Source organism: Pelophylax lessonae (assembly GCF_965119305.1).
Source record: "Pelophylax lessonae genome assembly, chromosome: 4".
Lineage (NCBI taxonomy): Eukaryota > Metazoa > Chordata > Amphibia > Anura > Ranidae > Pelophylax > Pelophylax lessonae.
Genome location: NC_138771.1, coordinates 500,498,965 through 500,526,702, shown reverse-complemented (window position 1 = coordinate 500,526,702; position 27,738 = coordinate 500,498,965). Strand labels below are relative to the sequence as shown.

At 43.2% G+C, this 27,738-nt stretch overlaps 1 protein-coding gene across 1 annotated transcript; it reads right to left on the bottom strand.

The window, feature by feature from the left end:
• Positions 1 to 330: 330 nt before the first annotated feature.
• On the bottom strand, positions 331 to 27,106 carry TULP3 (TUB like protein 3). The gene is made up of 11 exons (XM_082256016.1): positions 27,013 to 27,106; positions 20,133 to 20,184; positions 19,646 to 19,814; positions 17,369 to 17,740; positions 11,829 to 11,932; positions 5,538 to 5,735; positions 5,346 to 5,458; positions 3,386 to 3,506; positions 2,460 to 2,558; positions 2,127 to 2,298; positions 331 to 956 (listed from the first exon to the last, which is right to left on the bottom strand). The coding sequence occupies exons 1-11, from the start codon at positions 27,045 to 27,047 to the stop codon at positions 823 to 825; spliced, it is 1,569 nt and encodes a 522-aa protein (XP_082112142.1). The 5' UTR covers positions 27,048 to 27,106; the 3' UTR covers positions 331 to 822.
• Between the last annotated feature and the right edge of the window lie 632 nt (positions 27,107 to 27,738).

The following is a 27,738-nucleotide window of genomic DNA, read 5'->3' as shown; positions in this document are numbered from 1 at the left end:
TGCCTGCTGGATTACAGAACCCCCACTTATCCCCATCCTTCTATGTCCCTCTCCACATACATACAATAATTACTATCCTAGCAAAATAATGCTGCCACCTAGACTCCCAAGAGCCTGCTCACACACTGAGATACAGATGTCACATATACATCTATAAGAACTGGGCTCTTAGCAGCTGCCCCCTATAAGAATTTTACCAGCCTGAGAATGATGCCACAGGGACTATAAATAGCAGATTAAAACATTAAGCTGGAACATGCTTCAGAGGGGTATACAGAGGTTTTGTAAATTTGGGTAACGTATACTTCAAAAAGCATTTAAAATGGATGGTAGTTGCATATTGCATCTGTAAAATGGCATACATGCTGCATCCCCTTTAAAAAGCCGTATTGCGATTTAACTCAAACACTTTAAACTAGACACTGGTGTTTGATTAAGACTGATAAATAATACTTTTCTCACTCCCATAACGCTAGATTTGGTGGTCTGATGATGATTTGGTGGTGAATAAACAACACAACAAATACAAGTCCACAAACTAAGCATACGATCTGCATGTAAAAGCAATGATTATAGAGAGAGTAGAGGAAACAGCAGAGTGGGGTCACTCTCCCTCATCGTTGCATATTTAGTGTGAATAAAAGGCACAAAGGCTTTTGTGCACTACAGGCACAAGTCAATACTTAAAAGGCAAGGACGGACGCATGCATTTTTCCAGAAATGAGGCTCAGCCTTGCCCTGATCACTGTCCTATACAGTGACAGAGAAGAGACTGAGATGGCAAGCTGAAGGTTCTTCTCTTAGGTGGAGCTTCTCTTTCTGTCACTCACATGCAAGCTTGCTGTCAAAGCTGGAAAGAGCCACCGCAAAGGCCTGCAATGAGCACAGAGGGTAGCTGTAGTCCAGTGTGAAGAGGTCCTCCGCCACTCGGCCAAACTGCATGACAATGTATTCCGCTGCAGGAAGAATCAGAAGGAAAAAATTACCCAATCAAACAGGGATAAAATTATATTTGTCTAGAAAACTACCTCTATTTCTATGTTAGAAAATGACTGATTGCTGTGAACAATACAGACAGTCGCTCTTTCAGATATACTTTACTGTCAAAGGTATTGGGACACCTGCCTTTACATGCACATGAACTTTAATGGCATGCCAGTCTTAGTCCATAGGATTCAATATTGAGTTGGCCCACCCTTGGCAGCTATAACAGCTTCAACTCTTCCTCTCTTCTGGGCAGGCTATCCACAAGGTTTAGGAGTGTGTCTATGGGAATGCTTGATCATTCTTCCAGAAGCGCTGTTGTGAAGTCAGGCACTGATGTTGCACAAGAAGGCCTGTTCGCAGTCTCCGCTCTAATTCACCCCAAAGGTGTTCTATTGGGTTGAGGTCAGGACTCTGTGCAGGCCAGTCAAGTTCCTCCACCCAAACTCGCTCATCCATGTCTTTATGGACCTTGCTTTGTGCACTGGTGCAGTCATGTTGGAACAGGAAGGGGCCATCCCCAAACTGTTCCCACAAAGTCGGGAGCATATAAGTGTCCAAAATGTCTTGGTATGCCTTAAGAGTTTCCTCCACTGGAACTAAGGAGACAGGTCCAACACCTGAAAAACAACCCAACACCATAATCCCATCTCCAACAAATGATTTGGACCAGTGCACACAAGCAAGGTCCATAAAAGACATGTATGAGCGAGTTTGGGGTGTTAGAAGTTGACTGGTCTGCAAAGAGTCCTGACCTCAACCCAACATTGGGATGAATTAGGGTAGAGACTTCGAGCCAGGCCTTCTTGTCTAACACTAGTGCCTGACTTCACAACAGTGCTTCTAGAAGAATGGTCAAACATTCCCATAGACACACTCCTAAACCTTGTGGACAGCCTTCCCAGAAGAGTTGAAGCTGTTATAGCTGCAAAGGGTGGGCCAACTCAATATTGAAACTCTACGGACTAAGACTGGGATGCCAATAAATTCATGTGCATGTAAAGGCAGGCATCCCAATACTTTTGACAATATAGTGTAGTTTGATTAAGTACAAAAATGAAGAGGACTATAGAAAGGCCAAAAAAAAAAAACCCAACATCATACAGCTCAGACTGGTGATATAAATATATGAAAGGACTTACGGTCATTGTCGTGCACAATCTGGAAGTTCTTAACGGAAGCGTGCGTCACGCGGCCATGAAAGTTTAGCACATAGGACTGCGTGTCATCATTCCATACAGGAGCCTTGTTGTGTAACTCGATGATGTTCTCATTGCGCTTGTTCTGCCACCTGGACAGAAGACTTTCCGATTCCTGCGACCAACAGCAAGCCATTAAAATGTGTTACAAAGATATCACTGTGCGCCGTAGTGTGTCTTCTGTTGAATGCAGCTCATACCACATACAGCATAGGAATATTATGGTTTCCTTCCCTACCATAGGACAGTGACAACAAGATAAGATGGTAAACTCACACTAAGTGGCTGAAAAGGAATCCGTTCATGATTAATGTTCATTCCAGGAATTAATACAGACATCTTTCGAGGTCCTTTAAAGCCCAACACATTTGTCTCCTGGGAGGTATGAGGAATACAGAGAGAGGGACACAGAGAAAAAGGAAGAGAGAGATAAAGAGACATTAAAAAAAAATAGAAAGCCAGTGACAGAAATGAAGTAAAGAGAGATAAAGAATGAGACAACAAGAGAGGGAGAGGAGAGAAACAGAGAGGAAGGGATGTACAGAAAAAGGGAGAGAAGAAAGAAAGAAAGAAAGAAAGAAAGAAAGAGAGAGAGAGAAAAAAAGAAAGAAAGAAAGAAAGAAAGAAAGAAAGAGAAAAAAAGAAAAAGAAAAGAGAAAGAAAGAAAGAAAGAAAGAAAGAAAGAAAGAAAGAAAGAAAGAAAGAAAGAAAGAAAGAAAGAAAGAAAGAAAGAAAGAAAGAAAGAAAGGAGAGAAAAAGAGAGAGAAAGAAAAAGAAAGAAAGAAAGAAAGAAAGAAAGAAAGAGAAAGAAAGAGAGAAAAAGAGAAAGAAAGAAAGAAAGAAAGAGAGAAAGAAAGAAAGAAAGAAAGAAAGAAAAAAAGAAAAGGAAGGAAAGAAAGAGGAGAAGCGAGCGACATAGGGGGGAGACAGAGTGACATAGGGGGGAGACAGAGTGACATAGGGGGGAGACAGAGTGACATAGGGGGAATGGATAGAGAGTGAGAAGGAGAAAGTTGGGAAGAAACAGAAAAAAAAAGAGGGGGAGAGAGTAAAAATAAAAGAGAGAAAGAAGAATAGACACAAGGAGAGAAAGGAAGATAGAGAATGAGTAAAAGAAAGAGAATACAGGTTAAATCTGAACACAGCTTGGACTATAAATAAAAATGTATTTGTCTACGAGTAATGAAGATTAAGCTTCTTACATAGCACACAGCCGCCAGCTCCTGCCTCACAGTACTATTATCCAGCAGTCCACGGGCCTTGGCTTTATCTGGGCTCTCACCACTGTCATATATAGTGAACTTGGTTCCCATTATGTTTGATCTAACAAGAAACAAAAGCTGATAAAATGGAAGACATAAACTACAATAGAGGCCACAGAGAGCAAGTGTGTGAATTAAACATGAAAACCTGAGACACAATAGGAACAAAAGAAACATTTTAATTGGTGATATTACAGAACCGCAAAATTAGGTATCTAGAAAACCAAACTTGCTTAAGCCCACACAGAGTCAAACAAAACATCCTTATTAATACTAATATATAATGCTGGGCTCAAAATCATCCATTTCAATATATTCCTCAAAAACCAGAGATGATCCCTTTGCAGATCCAGTTATTATGTTGTAAGAGTAACAGTGACATCATCACTGTGGTATAAATAGCCTATGCAGAGAGTAGAGCTATAAGAGGAACCCAGAAGGCCCCACCCACTACAAGCTACCTGCAGAAAACTATAGGAGGGGGTGGAGACAAGACCAGTCACCCTGCACAAGGACAGAGAGCAGCAGTGACCGGTCTTTATTACAGGCAGCTCCTGAACAGAGGAAAATTTTCACACTGGATTACTGTTCAGATCTGAAAGAAATACTCAAAGCAAGCCAAGCTTCAAGTGAGATTCTATTTGCCTTTTGTACTTACAAAATATTTGCTTACCCCACAATTCAGCTTTAGAGTAGGATTCAGCTTTAAAGCAAGACCCAACACTTCCAACCCTAAGCACCCCTACAGTTGGTCGCTAACATTTCTGTGGAACACACCTTCCTCTGACACAGGGAATTATGTCCAAGAACTTTAACCCTCTGTCTACCAAGGTACATTTATAAATGGGCTGGTATACATATACACATATATATATATATATATATATATACATATATATATATATATATACACATACACATATATAAGGGTTAAAGCAATCTCACGGCTGCTTCTGCAATCGTGAGCTTGGTATCAATTTTTATCCACCCCCCCCCACCAGCGGCCACCCATTGTGATTCCATGCATGCCCATTCCTACAGGGAGCTTAGGACCATAGTAAATTGGCACCTACAGCGAGACCAGGAGGTGACCGGAGAGCATTCATTCTGTGATTCCCCCCCTTCAACTAATGAACCCTGAAGCAAAAAGCAAAAAACAGTATGTCCCTTTTGGGTTCACAGCTGTCATTCCTTGGCTACTGTAAATAAAGATAGGACTCAGGTAAGTATTTGGGGGTGGGGGGGGGGTGAGGTGGTGATACTGCTACTGGGACATTTTTTACCTTAATGCAAGGAATGCATTAAGGTAAAAATTGTCCAGCCTTTAGAACCTCTTCTTAAGCAGAGTCACCATGCCACCTACAGCCTGGAGTGGCCTCTGCAAGCTGAAGCCAAACTTTTCTAAATAAAACTTTTAGCTTGCATGTAGTTACTATGTAATATGTAACATATCAATCACTTGACCACGGATTGCTTTTCGATTGCTAGTGGACAGCAAAGCGGTTAGTTACAGCCATGTTGGACCGCTAGGATGTTAGTTGTCTTGCCGGACCTTCAGAGCTCCTTCCTGGAAAGTGAACTTCCGCGCACATGCGCGGGAGTGACGTCATCCGGCCACTCACAGCGCTGGAGCCACCGAGCCCGGAAGAGACACCGAGGGAACATGTCAGCTGCCTCAGCGGTGTCTGGGCGACCGCGTCGGGGTTTCGTTCTAAGGTATTTCATAATGTGCTAGTATGCAATGCATACTAGCACATTATGCCATTGTCCTGCAGCTTTTTTTTTTGGGGATACAACCGCTTTAATTAAAAATTATTTTTTATAGGGTAACAAATCCAGTCCACATTCAGATCCAATGAATGGCAGTGTACTGCACAACATATCGCTAGACTGTACATACCGAAGTTTGCCTACAAAACTGCCCCCTTCCCGTGACAAATCTGTGGGGTCAGTGGAAATCAAGTAATTGGATGTTTTGCTTTTTTTCCTCTTTCTTCCAGCAAGAAGGAAAACCTGAAAGAAAACGCTCACTGAATCAGACCACAGTTTTTTTGTTTTTCCATACAGAACAGCAATTGCTCTCCATTCTCACCTTGCGGTTTTCATCCGTTTCAAGGTGCATATAATACGTTGGGAACAAGCCACGGTCCATCCCCTTTTTATCACGGCTGATGCGACACCTTACAGTGGTTCCCCGAGCTGCAGGGCGCACAGCGAATTCTCTCAGGTCACCCACATCTCCTACGTTCCCTTGAGGTACAGGAGGGATTGTCTCTGCAGAAGCAGATTCCTGGGGAAGACAGAGATTTACAGATCTTAACCACAGTAGCTGCTACAATAGACTACACATTTTATCAGATCTTAAAACTTGCATGCCCCCCCCCCCCCTTCCTTTCCTGGATATGGATTCTGGGAGGGACCCTACTCCTTTTTTTTGTTTTTTTATGTTGGGAGGGACCCCACGCCGTTTAAAGATTTTTTTTTTTTTTTTTGCCGGCATTTTTAATTTTTTTTTTTACATTTAGCTGTCAGTGGGGAACCCCACTGACAGCTGATGGAGTCACCCATTGGTACGGACACAGTGACAGGCTTCCTGGCCCGCTCCTTAACAACCAGCTAATGTTAAAGACGCCAGTGGTCACCGGCTACAAAAATTGGCATCTGAACCGCATCCAAAAATTGCAGCTGCTTAGGAAAATTGCTGTGAAAATTCACACCGGACGTGTGAGCCTAGCCTGAATGTTTCACCAATCAGCACTTTCCATATTGCAATTTAGAATGGTCCTTTTGCTCTTATAAACAAGCTTTTATATCTTGCCGATTTTAATAATGGGATAGGTGTAGCAATCAATACATTTTTAAAATCTGTGCTGGAGTTGGCTAGCTTAACCACTTTACCACCGGAAGATTTTGCTGTCTTACGTCCAGGCCACTTTTTGCGCTGTGCGACTTTAACTGACAATTGCGCGGTGGTGCGACGCCGTACCCAAACTAAATTTACGCCCTTTTTTTACCACAAACAGAGCTTTCTTTTGGTGGTATTTGATCACCTGTGCGATTTTTACTTTTTTGCACTATAAACAAAAAAAGAGCGTTTATTTTGAAAAAATAACAATATTTTAAACATTATTTTATATGAAATTCCCCCCCAAAAAAATGTAAAAATCAAATTTTTTTAAAATTTTTGGCCAATTTGTTTTCTGCTACCCATGTTTGGTAAAAAAAAAAAAATCGCAATAAGCGTATTTTGATTGGTTTGCGCAAAAGTTATTGCGTTTACTAACTAAGGTAAAGATTTCTGTCATTTTTGGTGTTTTTTTTTTTAACGAGTAATGGCAGCGATCTGCGATTTTTTTGCGGGACTGCGACATTGCGGCGGACAGATCGGACCCTTGACTGACATTTTTGACACTTTTGGGGGTACCAGTGACATTACTACAGTAATCAGTGCTATAAATATGCACTGTTACTGTAAAAATGACACTGGCAGGGAAGGGGTTAATTTTATTGGAGAGGGAGGGGTTAATGTATGCCTGGTGCTTACTAACCTGTGTGGGGGGAGGTGACTGAGTGGCACAGGGACAGATCGCAGGTTCAGCTATGCTGAACACTGCAATCTGTCACTGTTTGTCACTTGGGAGATCTGCCCGCTCTGTTTACACAAGCAGGCGGATCTCCAAACTCGATTCCCCGGCGATCGGGGAAGAGCAGCGGCCGCTCCTCCCCTGGCCCGACTCCCGCTGTGACTGAAAACAGCGGGAGCGCGCCGCCTACAGGGGGAGGAGTCCAGCGACGTAGGTCTACGTCGCTTGACGGAATAGAGCCACTTTGCCGCAGTACAGTCCCAGTGACTGGTCGGCAAGTGGTTAAAACATGTGTTGCAATGTATGTAAACCAAAAATCACAGTTTTTTTATTTTTATTTTATTAGCAGTGTGCAGAGGGTTCATCTAGAATTTTTAGTGTTAACATGTGGTCAGGTATATCTTACTTCTCTTTCAGATCTCTGATCTGCTTTGTGAAGAAATGTGGAGAATATACTATATATACATACACAATTCCAATTATCAAAAAGTTGGGACACTGTGTAAAAAACTGTTCGACAATATTTAGATGTAGCTTTTCACAGATTGGTAAACCTCTGCCCATCTTTACTTCGGAGACACTCTGACTCTCTTTTTATAGCCAATTATGTTATTGACCTGTTGCCAAGTAACCTAATTCGTTGCAAAATGTTCTTCCAGCTTTTTAGTACCACTTACTTTGCCAGATTTTTGTTGCCCTGTCCCAACTTTTTTGAGACGTGTTGCTGTCATCAATTTCAAAATGACCTTATTTTTTTCTTAAAGTGGTAGTAAACTCTTAAAAAAAGAGTTACCCCCTGCAAGGCAAAGACATAATGTGCTAGTATGCATCGCATACTAGCATATTATGAAAAACTTACCTTTAAAACAAAGTCCTCCAGCGGTGCACTGTCACCGCTGCAGAGGCTTCCATCTTCATCTGGTCTTCCTTTCGGGTTCGCGGGCTGCGTCCGCTTGATTGGTCAAGCCGCGATAAAGTCACTTCCACGCATGCGCGCGGTAGTCTCTGCCACAGCACAAAGCTCTGAAGGAATGGCACAGGTATACTGTTCCTTCAGAGCGCATGCGCCGGTGACGTCTCCTAAACGGCGCATGTTTAGGAGATATTAATTTTACCTACCGGTAAGCTTTATTATAGGCTTACCTGTAGGTAAAATAAAATATGAGAGTTTACTACCAGTTTAAAATAGTATATTAAAAGTGTATATAAACCCACGCTATGCAAAGCACCTTTATAAAAAGTAAATGAAATATGTGTCTGTTATACGTGTGTTTTGCCAAAAATAATTCTGGTACCTTCCTAATTTCCTTAATTCAACGGTCACATGACCACAAAGCCTCCTCCGAGTTGTATACCAGGATTGTGAGGGGAGTGTCATTGTTGGAGGAGGGGCGGGCTGCTAGTGATGTTTATAGCGGGGGAGTACTTTCCCTACAGTGTACGTTGCATTCCAGGAGTTTGCCTCTTCTTCGGGCTGTGAGTGATATACACAGCAGGAAATTACTTTCCCCGTCTGTGTACATCTTCTGCTGTCCGCACCCCTGTTGGATGCAGCTGCATAAGACAGGCTGTGATTGGCTGATGGGTTACAGCCTTCTTGCAGCAGCGATCTGACTACAGAGACACAGGTATCTCTTTTTAGACGCAAACTGGAAGTGCTTTTGTGCTTAGCGTGGTCAGTTTTGAAAAGTAAAAGAGAGGTACTAACAGACCACCAGTTATTTGTCCCTGAAGCACATACTGTATAAACTTTCACCACATGTCAGTAATAACCCACTCAATCCATACACACAAACCACAGAAACCAACACAAATAAGTTCAGAAATTAAGTTATTTGTAATAAAATAGAATGACACAGGGAAAAAGTATTGAACACGCTAACTAAAATGTATTGAATGTTTCCTACAAAATTATTTGTTGGTAATGACAGCTTCAAGACGCCTCCTGTATGGCGAAACTAGTCACATTGTACAAAATCCTTTGACATCTCCTGTATGGAGAAACTAGTTGCATGCATTGCTCAGGTGTAATTGTGGCCCATTCTTCCACACAAATAGTCTTCAAATCTTGAAGGTTCTTCTATGAACTCTGATCCTTAGTTCTTTCCATAGATTATCTATTGGATTCAAGTCAAGTGATTGGCTGGGTAATTCTAGCGGCTTTATTTTTACTTGGAAATCAATTGAAAGTTTCCTTGGCTTGTGTTTGGGATCATTGTCTTGATGAAATGTCCACCCTTGTTTTATCTTCATAATCCTGGTGGATAGCAGCAGATTTTTATCAAGAATGTCTTGGTACATTTTTCCATTCATCCTTCCTTCAATGACATGAAGTTTGCCAGTAAAGTATGCTGAAAAACATCCCCATACCATGTTCCCACCTCCAAACTTCATTGTTGGTATGGTGTTTATGGGGTGATGTGCAGTGTCATTTTACCTCCAAACATGGTGTGTATTATGGCATCCGAAGAGTTACATTTTGGTCTCATCTGACCAGACTATATTCTCCCAGTATTTCACAGGCCTGTCTAAATGTTGTGCAGCAAACTTTAAACGAGCTTCAACATGCATTTTCTTTAGTAATGGAGTCTTGCGTGGTGGGCATGCATACAGATCATGGTGGTTGAGTGCATTACTTATTGTTTTCTTTCATTCCATTGTACCTGTTAATTCCATGTCTTTCTGAAACTGTTCACAAGTGGTCCTTGGCTCTTGGACAACTCTTCTGATAATTATTTTCAATCCTCTGTCAGAAATCTTGCGAGGAGCACCTGTTTGTGGTCTGTTTATGGCGAAATGATGTTCTTTCCACTTCCAGAGTATGGCCCCAACAGTGCTCACTGGAACATTCAGAAGTTTAGAAATCCTTCCGTAACCAATGCCATCAGTATGTTTTGCAATAATAGGGTTGCAAAGGACTTGAGAGAGCTCTTTGCTTTTTCCTATCATGAGATGTTTCTTGTGTAAAACCTTGACAATGAGACCTTTTTATAGGCCATTAGTTGAGACTAAACCAGCTGATATTAATTTGCACTGACAACTTACTACTGATAGATTTCAGCTGGTGTCCATGCCTTTTTGTATCTCCCTTTCTTCAGGTGTTTAATAATTTTCCGTGTGTCATTCCATTTTATTAAACATAACGTAGTTTCTGAACTTATTTGTTTTGGTTTCTTTGTATGTATGGATCGCATGGGTTGGTACCGACATGTGGTGAAAATTCCATGTTAATAGCACCGTTAAACATTTGATATCTATTTGATTTTCTATCTTGAAAAACATATGACTTATGAGATTTGCAAATCATTGCATTCTTTTCTCATGTAGCTTTTACACAGCGTCTTAATGTTTTTTGAATTGGGGTTGTGTATATATATATATATATATATATATTTTTTTTTTTAACCACTTGTCGACCGCCGCATTACTATTTACTGCGGCAGTCAGCCGCTCCTGGGCAAAGCGACGTAGACCTACGTTGCTCGCCCAGGAGCCTGTAGGGGGTGAGCGCGCGCCACCTGAGGCGCGCTCCCGCCCCTGCTCGTTCCCTGCCTTCCCCGTGTGTGTGACCGGTGGCTCCGATGTCCGCCGGCCACTCACGATCTTCCACAGGAGAGGGAGAAGGCCGTCTGTCATTCTCCATGATGCAAGCACAGAGGCTATGCAATCCTGCTATGTAGGATCGTATGTCTCTGTGGTTACATCACAAGCCACGCCCCCCACAGTTAGAATCACACCCCTTGGGATACATTTAACCCACGGATCACCAATAAAGTTAACCCCTTCCCTGCCAGTGTCATTTTTACAGTAACAGTGCATATTTATAGGACTGATTACTGTAGTAATGTCACTGGTACTCCCAAAAGTGTAAAAAATGTCAGTCAGGGGTCCGATCTGTCCGCCGCAATGTCGAAGTCCCGCAAAAAAAAAAAACACAGATCGCCGCCATTACTAGTTAAAAAAAAAAACAATAAAAATGACATAAATCTTTCCCTTAGTTAGTAAACGCAATAACTTTTGCTCAAACCAATCAAAATACGCTTATTGCGATTTTTTTTACCAACAATATGTAGCAGAAAACAAATTGGCCTAAAATGTTAAAATATTTTGATTTTTACATTTTTTTTGAGAATTTCATATAAAAAATGTGAAAAATATTGTTATTTTTTCGAAATTGTCGCTCTTTATTTGTTTATAGTGCAAAAAATAAAAATTGCACAGGTGATCAAATACCACCAAAAGAAAGCTCTGTTTGTGGGAAAAAAAACAACGCCAATTTAATTTGGGTACAGCGTCGCACGACCGCGCAATTGTCCATTAAAATCACGCAGTGCCGAATCGCAAAATAGGACCTGGTCTTTGAGCAGCCAAATCCTCCAGGGCTTAGGTGGTTAAAGAGGGGTACAAGGCCAGCAAGACTGATCCTCAAAAGTGGATCTGTCAGGATTTCCTATTCAAGTTCTATACACATACAATCGCTTGCAGCATAGTTCCTAAAAACAACCACCGTTGTCCAGCGCACTTCTTGCTATGGTGCTGTGCTCATATAAGATTATGATATTGTATGCTGTCAAAGATGGAAAAAAAATCAAGCCATGTTATCATAGTGCCAAATAGCACTCCACATGCAGATAATAAGGGTTAGAAGATACTGGATGTCCTCTAGACAAGAAAGAAGGTGGGCTGTATCTGACTTGCTACAGCACACTGTGATAAGTTCATAGTGTGCAGTGAAGTTAGAACAATTTCCATACAGGGGAGAGACATACAGAAAAGAATTTGTCATTCACAAAGCTTACTGTCAGAGACTTTTTACTGGAGGAAGAACCAGGCCGTGTACTTCCAGAGTCCGCCTCCTCCCCATCTGAAGAGTCTTCATCAAAATTTAGGCTCTCAGAGATACCTGTGTGCAATAAAAAACTAAAAATTTTGAACAAAAGGAAAATCACACTCGTGCACGATAAACAAAAATCCACTAGATGGCAGTGCTACAACTGGGGGAATGATAACAGCAACCAACCCCAAGGAAAAAGTTATTTGACACATAAAAAAACTAGATAGGGCTTTTTTACACAGGTGAATATGCCCATCCTCCGTGCAGAGCGGATGGCAGATGCGTGTGCATCCACTTCGGAGATACGTGCAGGCAGCCCATAGAAGTAGATGCACATGCAGCACCAGCATGGACACAATCGCATGTCAAAGTCTGACATGTGAGCAGGAGCACAGATCAGAACGCAGAGGCTTTGTCTTCAGATAGGTGCATGCAATTGTGTCCATGCCGGGGTTGCGTGTGGATCCATTTCAATGGGCTGCCTGCACGCAGCTCCCAGGTTGATGCATGCACAGGCATTTGCCGGCAGCTCTGCACAGAGGACAGGCTTAATTGCCTGTCTGAATAAGTCCAAAGGATATTAAATAAAACAATATCTCTTCTCACCTAGTTATATCAAAGTCCATATTACCAGATTATACTAAGGAGGTCCTGTTGAATAATTATCTGGATGTTTAGAATTCTAGACTCTTTAAATAAGAAATGCAAAAGCTGATGATTTTCTACTAACTACCCAGAAACAGTAGCATAATTAAAATGCTTTTTATATGTAAGGAAAAAACATTACAGCAATACTTTATGCCAGGATTATATACAATTTGGAATGGGGTCAAAGTACAATTTTTGTAATAGCAGATTAAAAATGGTGTTTGAAAATATATTTGTCCTACTCTAAGGCTTCTTTTAGACTTGCGGTTGGGGGAGGGGGCTGGCAAAAACCCAGCTCAACTGTGCATTTCTGCTGCCCGCCAACTACCTCCCCTTAAGCTGCATTAGGTAGCACACAGGGATGTTCATGCCATAATGCTTCGCTTCCTGCCCGAGGCAAAGCTGGCATGAAGCAATCGGCGGGTGGCAAGTCCGCTGAACACTACACATTCAAGTAAACGGGGAAGTGATGCAAACATGCCTGGTACGCTGGAAAAAACTGGAGTAAAGTCGGCATTGAGGAGGTGGCGCATTGCTTCCTCCCCATCTGTCAGTAACCTCTGAAGCATGATCCGAATGTGGATTCCGCCATAAAGAATACAGAGAAGAAAAAAGATAGAAAGTGTAAAGGAAGCAGGAGACTATCTCTAGACTGGTGGATCTCTTCATGGAGGGTCGTGATGACGGATTTACTAAAACTGGTGCACACAGACTATGGTAACCAATTGGCTTCTAACTTCAGCTTGTTCCATTAAGCTTTGACAATAAAACCTGAAGGCTGATTGGTTACTATGCACAGCTGCACTAGATTCTGTGTGCACCAGTTATAGTGAATCTCCTCCATAGTGTCTCAAAAAAAGTAAATAAATCCCTTCACCAAAGGAAGGATAGTGCTTACAACCAATATGTAACAAATAAATATACAACTTATAAACCAAAGTCCAAATCAAGCTGAGAAAGGACATAACTAAACCAACATCTTCAGGAAAAGCTTTAATTTGAACAACTGCTGCAATCATTACTACCCCTAGTGGTGAAGTGAGGTATTGCTGTGTGCTGGAGGAAAGACTGAAGCTGGCCATAGGGATCTCATCTATTTATTATCATTGAGTGATATATGCTGCTTATCACTTTGGCACCAAATTGCTCCTGTCCAAAAGATTGACTTTATTTAGATCCCAATCTCCTAAGATGTCACTTTTGCTTCAATGGAACGCACAGCGGAAGTTTTAGTTTCTATTTTAAAATCTCAATTGTTTAAAAAAAATTGGATGACAAACCATTTGCTTAGACCACATGTGAACTGGATTCAAGTTGACACAGAGCACTTGTGTCACATGTACTTAATATTTGAATAGTACATAACACAATTTATCATGGACTTTGGACATGGATTTATCACTATTTCCAGGCCAGACCAATTCTGACATTTCTCTCTTACATGTAAAAATCATCATTTTTTTTACTAGAAAATTACTCAAACCCCCCAAACAATATCTATAGATTTTTTTTTTTTTAAGCAGAGGCTCTAGAGAATAAAATAGTGAGTGTTGCAATTTTTTTGTCACACAGTATTTATAATTGCAATGTTTTGGTAAAAAATACACTTTAATTTTATTGCAAAAAAAAAAAAATATATATATATATATATATATATATATATATATATATATATATATATATATATATATATATATATATATATATATATATATATAACCACATTTTTGGTAGAATATAAAAAGATGATGTTAGGTCGAATAAATAGATGCTTAGCATGTCACGCTTTAAAATTGTGCACGCACCTGGAATGCCACCAAACTACGGTACTTAAAAATCTGCACAGGCAATGATTTAAAAATGTTTACAGGTTACCAGTTTAGAGTTACAGAGGAAGTCTGGTGCTAGAATTATTGCTCTCGCTAACGTTCGGGGTGATACCTCACATGTGTGGTGCAAACACTGATTAAATATGTGGGCACGACCTATATATGTGTTCGCTTCAGCGTTTAATTTTTTAAATATTACTCATTTTATTTTTAAACTGTCCCTTTTTTGTGGTAGGCTGCAGGAATGGGGGAGGGACATCTCATGCCGCTGTCTGTAAAAGCAATCTAGAGGCTAATCAGCTGCTAGAATGGCTTTTACAAAACAGGTAATTGCTGGCTGAAAAAAATAAATAAAAAAATTCAAGGACGATGACTGTAGCTGCGGGCATCATCCCAGTATAACAGACGAAAGTCATGGACGTAAACCCCTCTGGAAGTGGATAAGTTGTATATTTATTTGGTTCATATTGGTTGTAAGCACTCGCTTTCATATTGTGAAAGGCCTTATTTACTTTTTTTAATGTGAAGCTGGACAGGTTTATCTCCAGGACCATGGAGTCTCAATGGATGCTCTAGTGACACCATGGGATCAGTTCTTCCTAATCTACACCTTCCCACTGTTACAGTTACAGCTTCTACCTTGTCTGCGTCGCAGGATTCGAGTGAAAGGGATTCTGACCGCCCGGCCTGGCCCTGGACAATTTGGTACTCCGACATTGTGAACATACCCATGGCCAATAATGGTGCAGCAGCATTTTGACAGTCAATTCTTGCTAATCAGCAAGTTACCAGTAGCAGACTAATATACGTGAACATTACAGTACATTTCACTTTGCCAGTCTCAGTCCTACCATGTTAAGGTGTATATAACATGTAAGGAAAGAGTTGGGTACTTAAACGAGCATTATTTAAAGACATCTGTGATCGTTTTTGTTGAGAGTTTGGCTTTAATTACACATTGTGTTCCCTTGTGGGAGTCCGAGGCCATTATTTGCCTTTGTAATGGCCACAGCATTTGGATTGTTCTGGAAATTTCAGTAAGGATAACTTGCCAAAGCAGTCCCTGAGAGTTATAAGAAATCAGAAGATGATGGAACTCGCTAACTAATTTGAAGCTTGTATAGGTTGTCTAGCAACTTTTGTTCCAAGCAATTTACTGTGTTAATAATATGCCATTTCCTGCTTCTACCTTTTCAGTGACATTATATGACTAAGTTGATGTGTTTACTTCTGTTGTCCTAAGATACAACAATAATGAGTGGAGTTAAATATATATGTGAATTATGTAAAGCTGAAATTCAATCTGCTTATCTTTTTTGTTTACTGGTTCCTCCTTTCCCCCTTATCAACATGAAAATTACATTTTTAAATGCAACCTTTTCATTTTTCCATGACGTTCCATTTGAGATTTAGGGCTCTTTCACACAGGCGGACCGTTCAGATCGGCCTGTCCGTTTTTCAGGCGGATCTGAACGGTCCCCCCATGCATCCCTATGGGGCATCGGATGTCAGCGGAGACATGTCCGCTGACATCCGATCCGTCAAATCTGGACGGATGGAAACCCTATTATTGGATGGGATCGGATGAGAACAGACCTATGGTCCGTTCCCATCCGATTTCCCCATAGAGATGCATGGGGAACTGACAGCTGTGTCTCCGCACACAGCGCGGAGACACAGCTGTCCTCCTCCTGCTCAGCGGGGGATCGGCGGATCGATCCCGCGCTGAGATAAACGGAGTCCGTCCGACGGACGGAGTATGTGAAAGGACCCTTAGTGATATCATCACTGGGTCTCTGTAAATATCTAAGCAATCCAGGGAAATCACAGCTGCTGTGAGAGGCAGGCAGGGTGTGAAAACAGAATCCTGCCTAAGACCTCCTTTCAGGAACCCTCAGCCCCGAAGCAAGCAGAGGGCTGGCTCTTGGGAGGAGTTATGCAAGTATTAATATGCTTTAAGGGTGGATGTCACTCTGGAGAAGTGGGTGTTCTTAGGCAGGCTGTATTTACATACAGATCACCCTTGGCAATGCCCACACATGATGTGGAGCCTCCATGATTATAAGAGCTAAAATCCAACTAATTAAAAAGGACAGACAGGCTGGGGAGGAAAGAGAAGATGCCGGATGTCCTCCAGCTAGGAAATGAGGCAGGATCTATAAAACTCGCTGCATCTTCTGATGCACATTGTAAGAAGCTTACAGTGTGCAGTAAAATCAGAGTAAGTAATTTCAGTACAGGAGAAGAGCCTGTACAAATGTGCAATACTTAAGATCTGAGGTTCTGCTTTAAGTGGTTCTAAAGCTTTTTTTATTTTTTTTGTATTAAATAACAAACATGTTAAACTTCTCTGCACTGTACAATGCTTTGCACAGAGCAGCCCCAATCCTCTTTTTCTAGGGTCCCACAATGGCGCTCCAAGCCCCTCCTCTTCATCAGGTGCCCCATGGAAGGCACCCGAGTGTGCTTGCTCCCGAGCCAGGCCATTGACACAGACAGCGGGACTCAGCCCAGCCCCCCGGTGATAGGATTTGATTGACAGCAGTGGGAGCCAATGGCTGTCATGTACATTGCTACATTGGATCAGATCAGGCTCAGGTAAAATAAACGGGGGGTCTGGGGGGGAGCTGCAGCACAGAAGGTTTTTCACCTTAATGCATAGAATACATAAAGGTGAAAAACCTTAAGGCTGGGTCCACACTAGTGCAGTAGGGCAAATTGGATGCAGGTTTCCCCGCATCCAATGCGCATGACAGGAGAGTGTGACCGGCTCTCAATGGAGCTGGTTCACACATCTCAGTAGCGGCTGCGGAGCGGATTGCACAGGGGTCCTGTGCGTCTCTGGCTTCGTTTCAGGTCCGAATTCAGGCAAAAAGTCGGGCCCAATTCGTCCCTAAAACGAAGAACAGGGACGCACTGGAACTCTACTGTGAGCCACATCTGTATCAAGTGTGAACCCAGCCTAAGGCTTTAGAACCATTTTAACTGTTAATACAAAGTACATGGCCCAAAGAAAGTTTTCACTTACCTCTTTCTTGCAGCTTTTCCAGAAGATCCTGTCTCGATTCGTCCTCATTCACCCGAGTATCCTCCTCCGGGGGATCAGGTCTGGCTGTGGTCTTTCTGGATCGGGACTTCGCCTCTTTTACCACCTTCTGGGGTTTTGCTTCGCTGGCAGCAGACTGGGCACTGGACTCATTGGTGACCTCAGACCTGCCTCTAACCTCCACTGATGCTTTGCTCTCACTAAGCCTTGATCTGGCGCTTGTGTCGCTAGAGTTGGGTCTGGAGTTATCAGATTCAGTGTCATCAAGGCAAGTTTCTCCAACTGACAAAATGTGGATTTTGTACTCCAAGTCCTGAGTGTCGGAATGAAGGAAGGCAGCTGGGCCATCAATTCCTGCAGCAGTAAAGCAAAGGAGTGAAAGCCTGTTCATTTAAACCGGAACTAAACTGCATCCGAGCACCACAATCCAAAAACAAACAAAAATTCCTATTTAATATTCAAAGCAAACTCCCCCATTCATCCATGTCTCCGTGCTTTATTTTGTGGAGAAATCAGGTTAAAAACCCTTAGTATTTCTGGCTGTGGACATCTTGAGTAAGGGCAGATGATTCATGTAGCATTTACTTCCTGGAATCCATCTGCCTTTATCTCAGGCATGCAGACAGGAGGGTTTTTTTAACTGCGAAAACCCCTCCTTCCCTACTAAAGACTCACTTCATATTATTTGCCCAGGCAAGAAACCAGGAAGGAACTGAAGAAATGTAAAAAAAAAAAATAAATAAATAAATAAAATGTAAAACAAGTAAATCTACCTTCCTATATATTAACTAATGCTTGCAGCTGAAGGATAAGTCCCCGTTCACACTACCGCGACTTGTCAGGCGACTTGGCCGCCTGACAAGTCGCGGTCCATTCAGTGCAATTGGAACCGTTCTTATAGGAGCGACTCAAGTCGCTCCGACTTAGAAAATAGTTCCTGCACTACTTTTGACCGAAGTCGGAGCGACTTGCATTGACTTCCATTATGTGAAGTCCGTGCAGATCGCGTCGAAGTCGCGGTGCACGGCGACTTCACTAGTCGCCCCCGAAGTCGTGTCGCCATAGTGTGAACTGACTCTTACAAATAGTCAATGTTGATTTTATTTTTCCACACCGATGCCATATAAACCTGGAGGGACTATCAGGAGGCGGTGATGGGAAGGCAAACCAGACTGCAGTGATTATCCCAGAGTGTGTATTGACTCTCAGGAGTCTGTTCCTAAGATGAGATGCTAATCTGTCACTAGGAGCACCTGGAGTGAAGCATGCAGCACTTTGATCACGTTTGTGGATGAAGATTTTTTGATTTTTTTTTTCAGTCACTATTTTCACTGAGGATTGGGACTATTAATATTATTGATTTTATAATCACGGCTCAGAAATTGATTAATCACTTTAGTATCACAGTTGATGGACTGATTTAGAGTTATTGTGATAACATTTTTTATACCAAACATATTTATTTATTTATCTCCAATGAAAGACTTGGCGCAGCAATATTATTTTCTTTAAGTTTACAAGTGACCTCCCCCGCATAGGTTGAGCCACTTGGAATTTGTAATAACCTTTTACAAAAACCTAAAAAAAAAAGAAAAAGACACTTGAAACAATTTTAAAAGAATTTGTGAATTGGTGGGAGTGGGAGTTTTCATTTTTCCCCCGAGATGACCTGTAAAGAGTCTTTATACTTAGATAATGTAGCCAGGTTTTGATGTGAACAACCACTCGGCCATTTTCTGTTGAAAAGGAAATATTTTACTCTTCTTTTACAGAGCCAAGCCCTCTGACACCCTAGAAATGTTACAGCCTCCTCCTCAGAGTAAACACAGTTTCAATTTTGAATGGACACAGGAGCGATCGGTACAGATCTCTTGCTGTGTCCGATTCAGAAAAGGAAGGGGTTGGCGAATGAAATTTTTATCGGCCCCTTTCTATACTTTCTTATCCCCCTGTACCAGGACGAGGGGGGGAATTACATGTGGGCAGCGCATGGAGGGGAATCGGTGCGGCGGGGCAGGAAGACAATTAAAGAATGATGCACTGTGTCTGTGTCTCTCCCACCAGCAGTTGAAAGCCGAAGGCAGGGAGAGGGGGGAGAAATCAGCTTTCAGCTGCTGGAGGGAAAGACACAGACCCAGTGCATCATTCTGTAATTGTCCCCCCGCCCCACCAATCCTCCTGCTGCCGGGACCCCTACCAGAGGTTTGGTGCTACCTCCCTCTCAGTGGCCCCTGACAGATCTAAATACCGAGCTCTTACCATCCAAGATGACATCCGAGCAGACAGAACGAGGAGTCTGACACAGCATCAGGGGCGCATGCTCCTCACTTTTCCTGGATTTAGGTCTCCGTTGTCTGGCGTCTTGATTTGGCTGTACCATATGCAGCTCTTGCCTCTTTCTCCTCTGCTTCTGTTCCAGTAAAACCCTCTAGAGAGGTAGAAGTGGAGAAAAGAAGACCATCAACGAGACAGCAATGTTCCAACAAGAGTGAATTCATATGGAACCCCGCATATCATAAATAATGCTTGTAAAAATAAAAACATGAAAGGTTATGCCAAAACATGTCATTTTTATAAAGAAAATAAATGACAAAATAACTAGAAATAAAAAGTATTAAAGTATAAATGTGACATAATAGTTACATATTATCAAAATATGATCAGCTCACCCTCCTCCATGGCATTTACTTGCCAGTTAATTTACCTTCCTTGTCAGTAAAGCCTTTGTTGTTGCCGTTTGGCCTACCTGGTTATGCAGTTTAAGCTGTCGCAGTCTCCCATTTTCATCATCAAGGATACTGCATTAAAATAAATAACAAAATCTTCAATTATACCACTGGGCTGAAGGAAAGGAGCAGTCAGGCTGTTCTTCTTGCCCCACTTACTAGTAACACAAGCTAAGGAAACAATTAGGGTCAGTGGTGACATGTGAATGCCTAGTGACTGTGAGAGTGACAGAGAAGTTCCTCAGAAGGAAGGATACTTGTAGAATGGATTAGTAGTACAGTACAGGAAGGATGAATAAGAGGGATTGGAGCAGGACATGTGCTGAGTGGGCAGGTGTGAGTTGTGTGTATGTAATGGAGGGTGATGGGTGGCTGAGTTGTAAAGGATGGTAAAAACCAAAGGAAAGGAAAAAAAGGAATACTCCCATTTTCTGTACTTAGCACTCCTGCACCCCCTAAACAAGACATGAGTCTATTCCTGCACCCCCAGCCCAGTATGCTTACTACTCTTGCACCCAAAAAAATTCTCCACTCTACACCTCTATCCAGTACTTGGATACCCATATATTCTGAATCCCCTAGACTTACTCCTCCTACGACTACAGAACCCTGTGTTCCTGTATGCATTCCTTCTGTACCCCCTATACCCCATCTTCCTCCATACTAGTGCTTCTGCACCCACTGTGCTTGTACTTCAAATACCTGTCCCTTCTGTACCCCCTAACACCCATTGCTTCTGTAGCCCTTGTATCAAGTGCTCCTGTACCTTCTACACCCAGTTCTCCTATATCCATAATTCTGTACCCCCTGTACACAGTGCTCTAGTAACCCCCTGTATCAGTATTCATGTATTTCCTATACCCAGTGCTCCTACACCTCCTGTACCACCTCCTCCTCTATATCCATACTTTCTATATCTCCTACATTTAGTGCTCCTGCACCCAGTTCTCCTATATCTCCTATGAGTGCTTCTATATCGCCTACACCTAGTGCTCCTGTACCCAGTGCTTTTAAATCTCCTACACCTAGTGCTTCAATATCTCTTACACCTAGTGCTTCTGTACCCAGTGCCTTTATATCTCCTACACCTAGTGTTTCTATATTGCCTACACCTTGGGCTTCTTTACCCAGTGCTTTTATATCTCCTACACGTAGTGCTCCTATACTCAGTATCTATATCTCCAACACCTAGTGCCCCTGTACCCAGTGCTTTTATATTTCCTACATCTATTGTTCCTGTACCCAGTGTTTCTTTATCTTCTACAACTAGTGCTCTTGTACCTAGTACTTCTATATCTCCTACAACTTGTGTTCCTATACCGAGTGGTATTATATCTCCTACACCTAGTGTTCCTGTAACTAGTGCTTCTATATCTCTTACAACTAGTGCTCCTGTACTCAGTGTTTCTATATATCCTACACCTAGTGCTTCTATACTCAGTGCTTTCATATCTCCTACATCTATAGTTCCTGTACACAGTTCTTCTGTATCTCCAACACCTAGTGCTCCTGTACCCAGTGTTTCTATATTTCCTACATCTATAGTTCCTGTACACAGTTCTTCTATATCTCCAACACCTAGTGCTCCTGTACCAATATTTCTATATCTCCTACACCTAGAGCTCCTGTGCCCAGTACTTCTATAACTCCTACACCTAGTGTTCCTGTACCCAGTACCTCTATATCTTCTACACCTAGTGCTCCTGTACCCAGTGTGTCTATATCTCATACACCTAGAGCTCCTGTGCCCAGTACTTCTATAGCTCCTACACCTAGTGCACCGGTGTTTCTATATCTCCTACACCTAGAGCTCCTGTGCCCAGTACTTCTATATCTTCTACACCTTGTGCTCTTGTGCCCAGTACTTCTATATCTCCTACACCTAGAGCTACTGTGCCCAGTACTTCTATAACTCCTACACCTAGTGCTCCTGTACCCAGTACTTCTATATCTTCTACACCTAGAGCTACTGTGCCCAGTACTTCTATATCTTCTACACCTAGAGCTCCTGTGCCCAGTACTTCTATAACTCCTACACCTAGAGCTCCTGGACCCAGTGTTTCTATATCTCCTACACCTAGAGCTCCTGTGCCCAGTACTTCTATATCTTCTACACCTAGTGCTCCTGTACCCAGTACTTCTATATCTTCTACACCTAGAGCTCCTGTGCCCAGTACTTCTATAACTCCTACACCTAGAACTCCTGTGCCCAGTACTTCTATATCTCCTACACCTAGTGCTCCTGTACCCAGTACTTCTATATCTCCTACACCTAGTGCTCCTGTGCCCAGTACTTCTATATCTTCTACACCTAGAGCTCCTGTGCCCAGTACTTCTATATCTCCTACACCTAGTGCTCCTGTGCCCAGTACTTCTATATCTCCTACACCTAGTTCTCCTGTGCCCAGTACTTCTATATCTCCAACACCTAGAGCTCCTGTTCCCAGTACCTCTATATCTTCTACACCTAGAGCTCCTGTGCCCAGTATTTCTATAGCTCCTACACCTAGAGCTCCTGTGCCCAGTACTTCTATAACTCCTACACCTAGTACTCCTGTGCCCAGTACTTCTATGTCTCCTACACCTAGAGCTCCTGTGCCCAGTACTTCAATATCTCCTACACCTTGTACTCCTGTACCCAGTACTTCTATATCTTCTACACCTAGTGCTCCTGTACCCAGTACTTCTATATCTCCTACACCTAGAGCTCCTGTGCCTAGTACTTCTATATCTCCAACACCTAGAGCTCCTGTGCCCAGTACTTCTATATCTCCAACACCTAGAGCTCCCGTGCCCAGTACTTCTATATCTCCAACACCTAGAGTTCCCGTGCCCAGTACTTCTATATCTTCTACACCTAGTGCTCCTGTGCCCAGTACTTCTATATCTCCAACACCTAGAGCTCCTGTGCCCAGTACTTCTATATCTCCAACACCTAGAGCTCCTGTGCCCAGTACTTCTATATCTCCAACACCTAGAGCTCCCGTGCCCAGTACTTCTATATCTTCTACACCTAGTGCTCCTGTGCCCAGTACTTCTATATCTCCTACACCTAGAGCTCCTGTGCCCAGTATTTCTATATCTCCTACACCTAGTGCTCCTGTACCCAGTGTGTCTATATCTCATACACCTAGAGCTCCTGTGCCCAGTACTTCTATAACTCCTACACCTAGTGCTCCTGTACCCAGTGTGTCTATATCTCATACACCTAGAGCTCCTGTGCCCAGTACTTCTATAGCTCCTACACCTAGTGCTCCAGTGTTTCTATATCTCCTACACCTAGAGCTCCTGTGCCCAGTACTTCTATATCTCCTACACCTAGTGCTCCTGTGCCCAGTATTTCTATATCTCCTACACCTAGTGCTCCTGTACCCAGTACTTCTATATCTCCTACACCTAGAGCTCCCGTGCCCAGTACTTCTATATCTTCTACACCTATAGCTTCTGTGCCCAGTACTTCTATATCTCCTACATCTAGAGCTCCTGTACCCAGTACTTCTATATCTCCTACACCTAGAGCTCCCGTGCCCAGTACTTCTATATCTTCTACACCTATAGCTTCTGTGCCCAGTACTTCTATATCTTCTACACCTAGTGCTCCTGTGCCCAGTACTTCTATAACTCCTACACCTAGAGCTCCTGTGCCCAGTATTTCTATATCTCCTACACCTAGTGCTCCTGTACCCAGTACTTCTATATCTCCTACACCTAGAGCTCCTGTGCCCAGTACCTCTATATCTCCTACACCTAGTGCTCCTGTACCCAGTACTTCTATATCTCCTACACCTAGAGCTCCTGTGCCCAGTACCTCTATATCTCCTACATCTAGAGCTCCCGTGCCCAGTACTTCTATATCTTCTACACCTATAGCTTCTGTGCCCAGTACTTCTATATCTCCTACATCTAGAGCTCCCGTGCCCAGTACTTCTATATCTTCTACACCTATAGCTTCTGTGCCCAGTACTTCTATATCTTCTACACCTAGTGCTCCTGTGCCCAGTACTTCTATAACTCCTACACCTAGAGCTCCTGTGCCCAGTATTTCTATATCTCCTACACCTAGTGCTCCTGTACCCAGTACTTCTATATCTCCTACACCTAGAGCTCCCGTGCCCAGTACTTCTATATCTTCTACACCTATAGCTTCTGTGCCCAGTACTTCTATAACTCCTACACCTAGAGCTCCTGTGCCCAGTATTTCTATATCTCCTACACCTAGAGCTCCTGTGCCCAGTATTTCTATATCTCCTACACCTAGTGCTCCTGTGCCCAGTACTTCTATATCTCCTACACCTAGAGCTCCCGTGCCCAGTACTTCTATATCTTCTACACCTATAGCTTCTGTGCCCAGTACTTCTATATCTCCTACACCTAGTGCTCCTGTGCCCAGTACTTCTATATCTCCTACACCTAGAGCTCCTGTGCCCAGTACTTCTATATCTCCAACACCTAGAGCTCCCGTGCCCAGTACTTCTATATCTCCAACACCTAGAGTTCCCGTGCCCAGTACTTCTATATCTTCTACACCTAGTGCTCCTGTGCCCAGTACTTCTATATCTCCAACACCTAGAGCTCCTGTGCCCAGTACTTCTATATCTCCAACACCTAGAGCTCCTGTGCCCAGTACTTCTATATCTCCAACACCTAGAGCTCCCGTGCCCAGTACTTCTATATCTTCTACACCTAGTGCTCCTGTGCCCAGTACTTCTATATCTCCTACACCTAGAGCTCCTGTGCCCAGTATTTCTATATCTCCTACACCTAGTGCTCCTGTACCCAGTGTGTCTATATCTGATACACCTAGAGCTCCTGTGCCCAGTACTTCTATAACTACTACACCTAGTGCTCCTGTACCCAGTGTGTCTATATCTCATACACCTAGAGCTCCTGTGCCCAGTACTTCTATAGCTCCTACACCTAGTGCTCCAGTGTTTCTATATCTCCTACACCTAGAGCTCCTGTGCCCAGTACTTCTATATCTCCTACACCTAGTGCTCCTGTGCCCAGTATTTCTATATCTCCTACACCTAGTGCTCCTGTACCCAGTACTTCTATATCTCCTACACCTAGAGCTCCTGTGCCCAGTACTTCTATATCTCCTACACCTAGTGCTCCTGTGCCCAGTATTTCTATATCTCCTACACCTAGTGCTCCTGTGCCCAGTACTTCTATATCTCCTACACCTAGAGCTCCCGTGCCCAGTACTTCTATATCTTCTACACCTATAGCTTCTGTGCCCAGTACTTCTATATCTCCTACACCTAGTGCTCCTGTGCCCAGTACTTCTATATCTCCTACACCTAGAGCTACTGTACCCAGTACTTCTATATCTTCTACACCTAGTGCTCCCGTGCCCAGTACTTCTATATCTTCTACACCTATAGCTTCTGTGCCCAGTACTTCTATATCTCCAACACCTAGAGCTCCCGTGCCCAGTACTTCTATATCTCCTACACCTAGTGCTCCTGTGCCCAGTACTTCTATATCTCCTACACCTAGTGCTCCTGTGCCCAGTACTTCTATATCTCCTACACCTAGTGCTCCTGTGCCCAGTACTTCTATATCTCCTACACCTAGAGCTCCTGTGCCCAGTACCTCTATATCTCCTACATCTAGAGCTCCAGTGCCCAGTACTTCTATATCTTCTACACCTAGTGCTCCTGTGCCCAGTACTTCTATAACTCCTACACCTAGAGCTCCTGTGCCCAGTATTTCTATATCTCCTACACCTAGTGCTCCTGTACCCAGTACTTCTATATCTTCTACACCTAGTGCTCCCGTGCCCAGTATTTCTATATCTCCTACACCTAGAGCTCCCGTGCCCAGTACTTCTATATCTTCTACACCTATAGCTTCTGTGCCCAGTACTTCTATAACTCCTACACCTAGAGCTCCTGTGCCCAGTATTTCTATATCTCCTACACCTAGAGCTCCTGTGCCCAGTATTTCTATATCTCCTACACCTAGCCTACACCTAGTGCTCCTGTGCCCAGTACTTCTATATCTCCTACACCTAGAGCTCCTGTGCCCAGTACTTCTATATCTCCTACACCTAGAGCTTCTGTGCCCAGTACTTCTATATCTCCTACACCTAGTGCTCCTGTGCCCAGTACTTCTATATCTCCTACACCTAGAGCTACTGTACCCAGCACTTCTATACCTTCTACACCTAGAGCTCCTGTGCCCAGTACTTCTATATCTTCTACACCTATAGCTTCTGTGCCCAGTACTTCTATATCTCCAACACCTAGAGCTCCTGTGCCCAGTACTTCTATATCTCCTACATCTAGAGCTCCCGTGCCCAGTACTTCTATATCTCCTACACCTAGTGCTCCTGTGCCCGGTACCTCTATATCTCCTACATCTAGAGCTCCAGTGCCCAGTACTTCTATATCTTCTACACCTATAGCTTCTGTGCCCAGTACCTCTATATCTTCTACACCTAGAGCTCCTGTACCCAGTACTTCTATATCTCCTACACCTAGAGCTCCTGTGCCCAGTACCTCTATATCTCCTACATCTAGAGCTCCAGTGCCCAGTACTTCTATATCTTCTACACCTAGTGCTCATGTACCCAGTACTTCTATATCTCCTACACCTAGAGCTCCTGTGCCCAGCTCCCCTGTACCTCCTGTCCTTGTATTTCCTAAGCTTGTTGCTCCTGAGCCCCCTGTACACAGAGCTACTTTACCCCAGTGTTTCTACACCTCCAATCCTCTACAACTCTACCCCCACACCTTGTGCTCCTGTACAAGTGCCCATGTACCCCCTGTACCCCTTATACCCAGTGCTGAGGTCCTGTAGACTGTGCTTTCTTCTAAATCCCTGTTCTGTATTTCTTGTACACAGGACTCCTGTACCCTCTTTTCTACCCATTGTTGTCGGTACCCCACCCCATACCCGATCCCGGGGCTCCCATCTGCGCTGGGCTCCATCCTGCACTCTGCGACCAGACTCAGGTCTCTTAGCAACCAGACCGACAATGGCACCCACCAGTGTCCCGCCCTCCCATTGGCGGCCGCTGCAGCAGAGTCAGGCGCTATAGGCTGTGGCAGTGAGTCAGCGTCCTGGAGGCGGAGCCGGCGTTGAGAAATGAGGGGAGGTGGTAGCCGGTGTGGGGGAGAACTCTGCATCCCCTGGGTGCCCACTGAGTATGCGCCGCTTCATTACATTACAATCCAGTGATCGTGACGTGGCCGGGAAGGAGCCGAGCACACAGCAATGAAGCAATAACCTACCGGACAGCTGTACCGTGCAACCGGCCGACCTGAGCTAAAGCGCCCGCTTCTTATTACAGAGATCATCCCAGCCTGTACTCACAGATCGTTATATCCCACTCCCCTAATATACTGTATACTCACATCTGTCATCATTACACCTACCTGTCCTGGGTCACTCACCGCCTACCCCCATCTCATGGAAGGGCAACAGATTTTTAAAATGAAATCCGGGGACATATTTTATATTGGCAAATGGTAAACTATTTTATAAGCATATTTTCCCTTAAATGATATATGCAGTATATGTGGTATGTGTTTACGATGGAATGATTGTGTGATATACAGTATATCACAAAAGTGAGTACACCCCTCACATTTTTGTAAATATTTTATTATATCTTTTCAT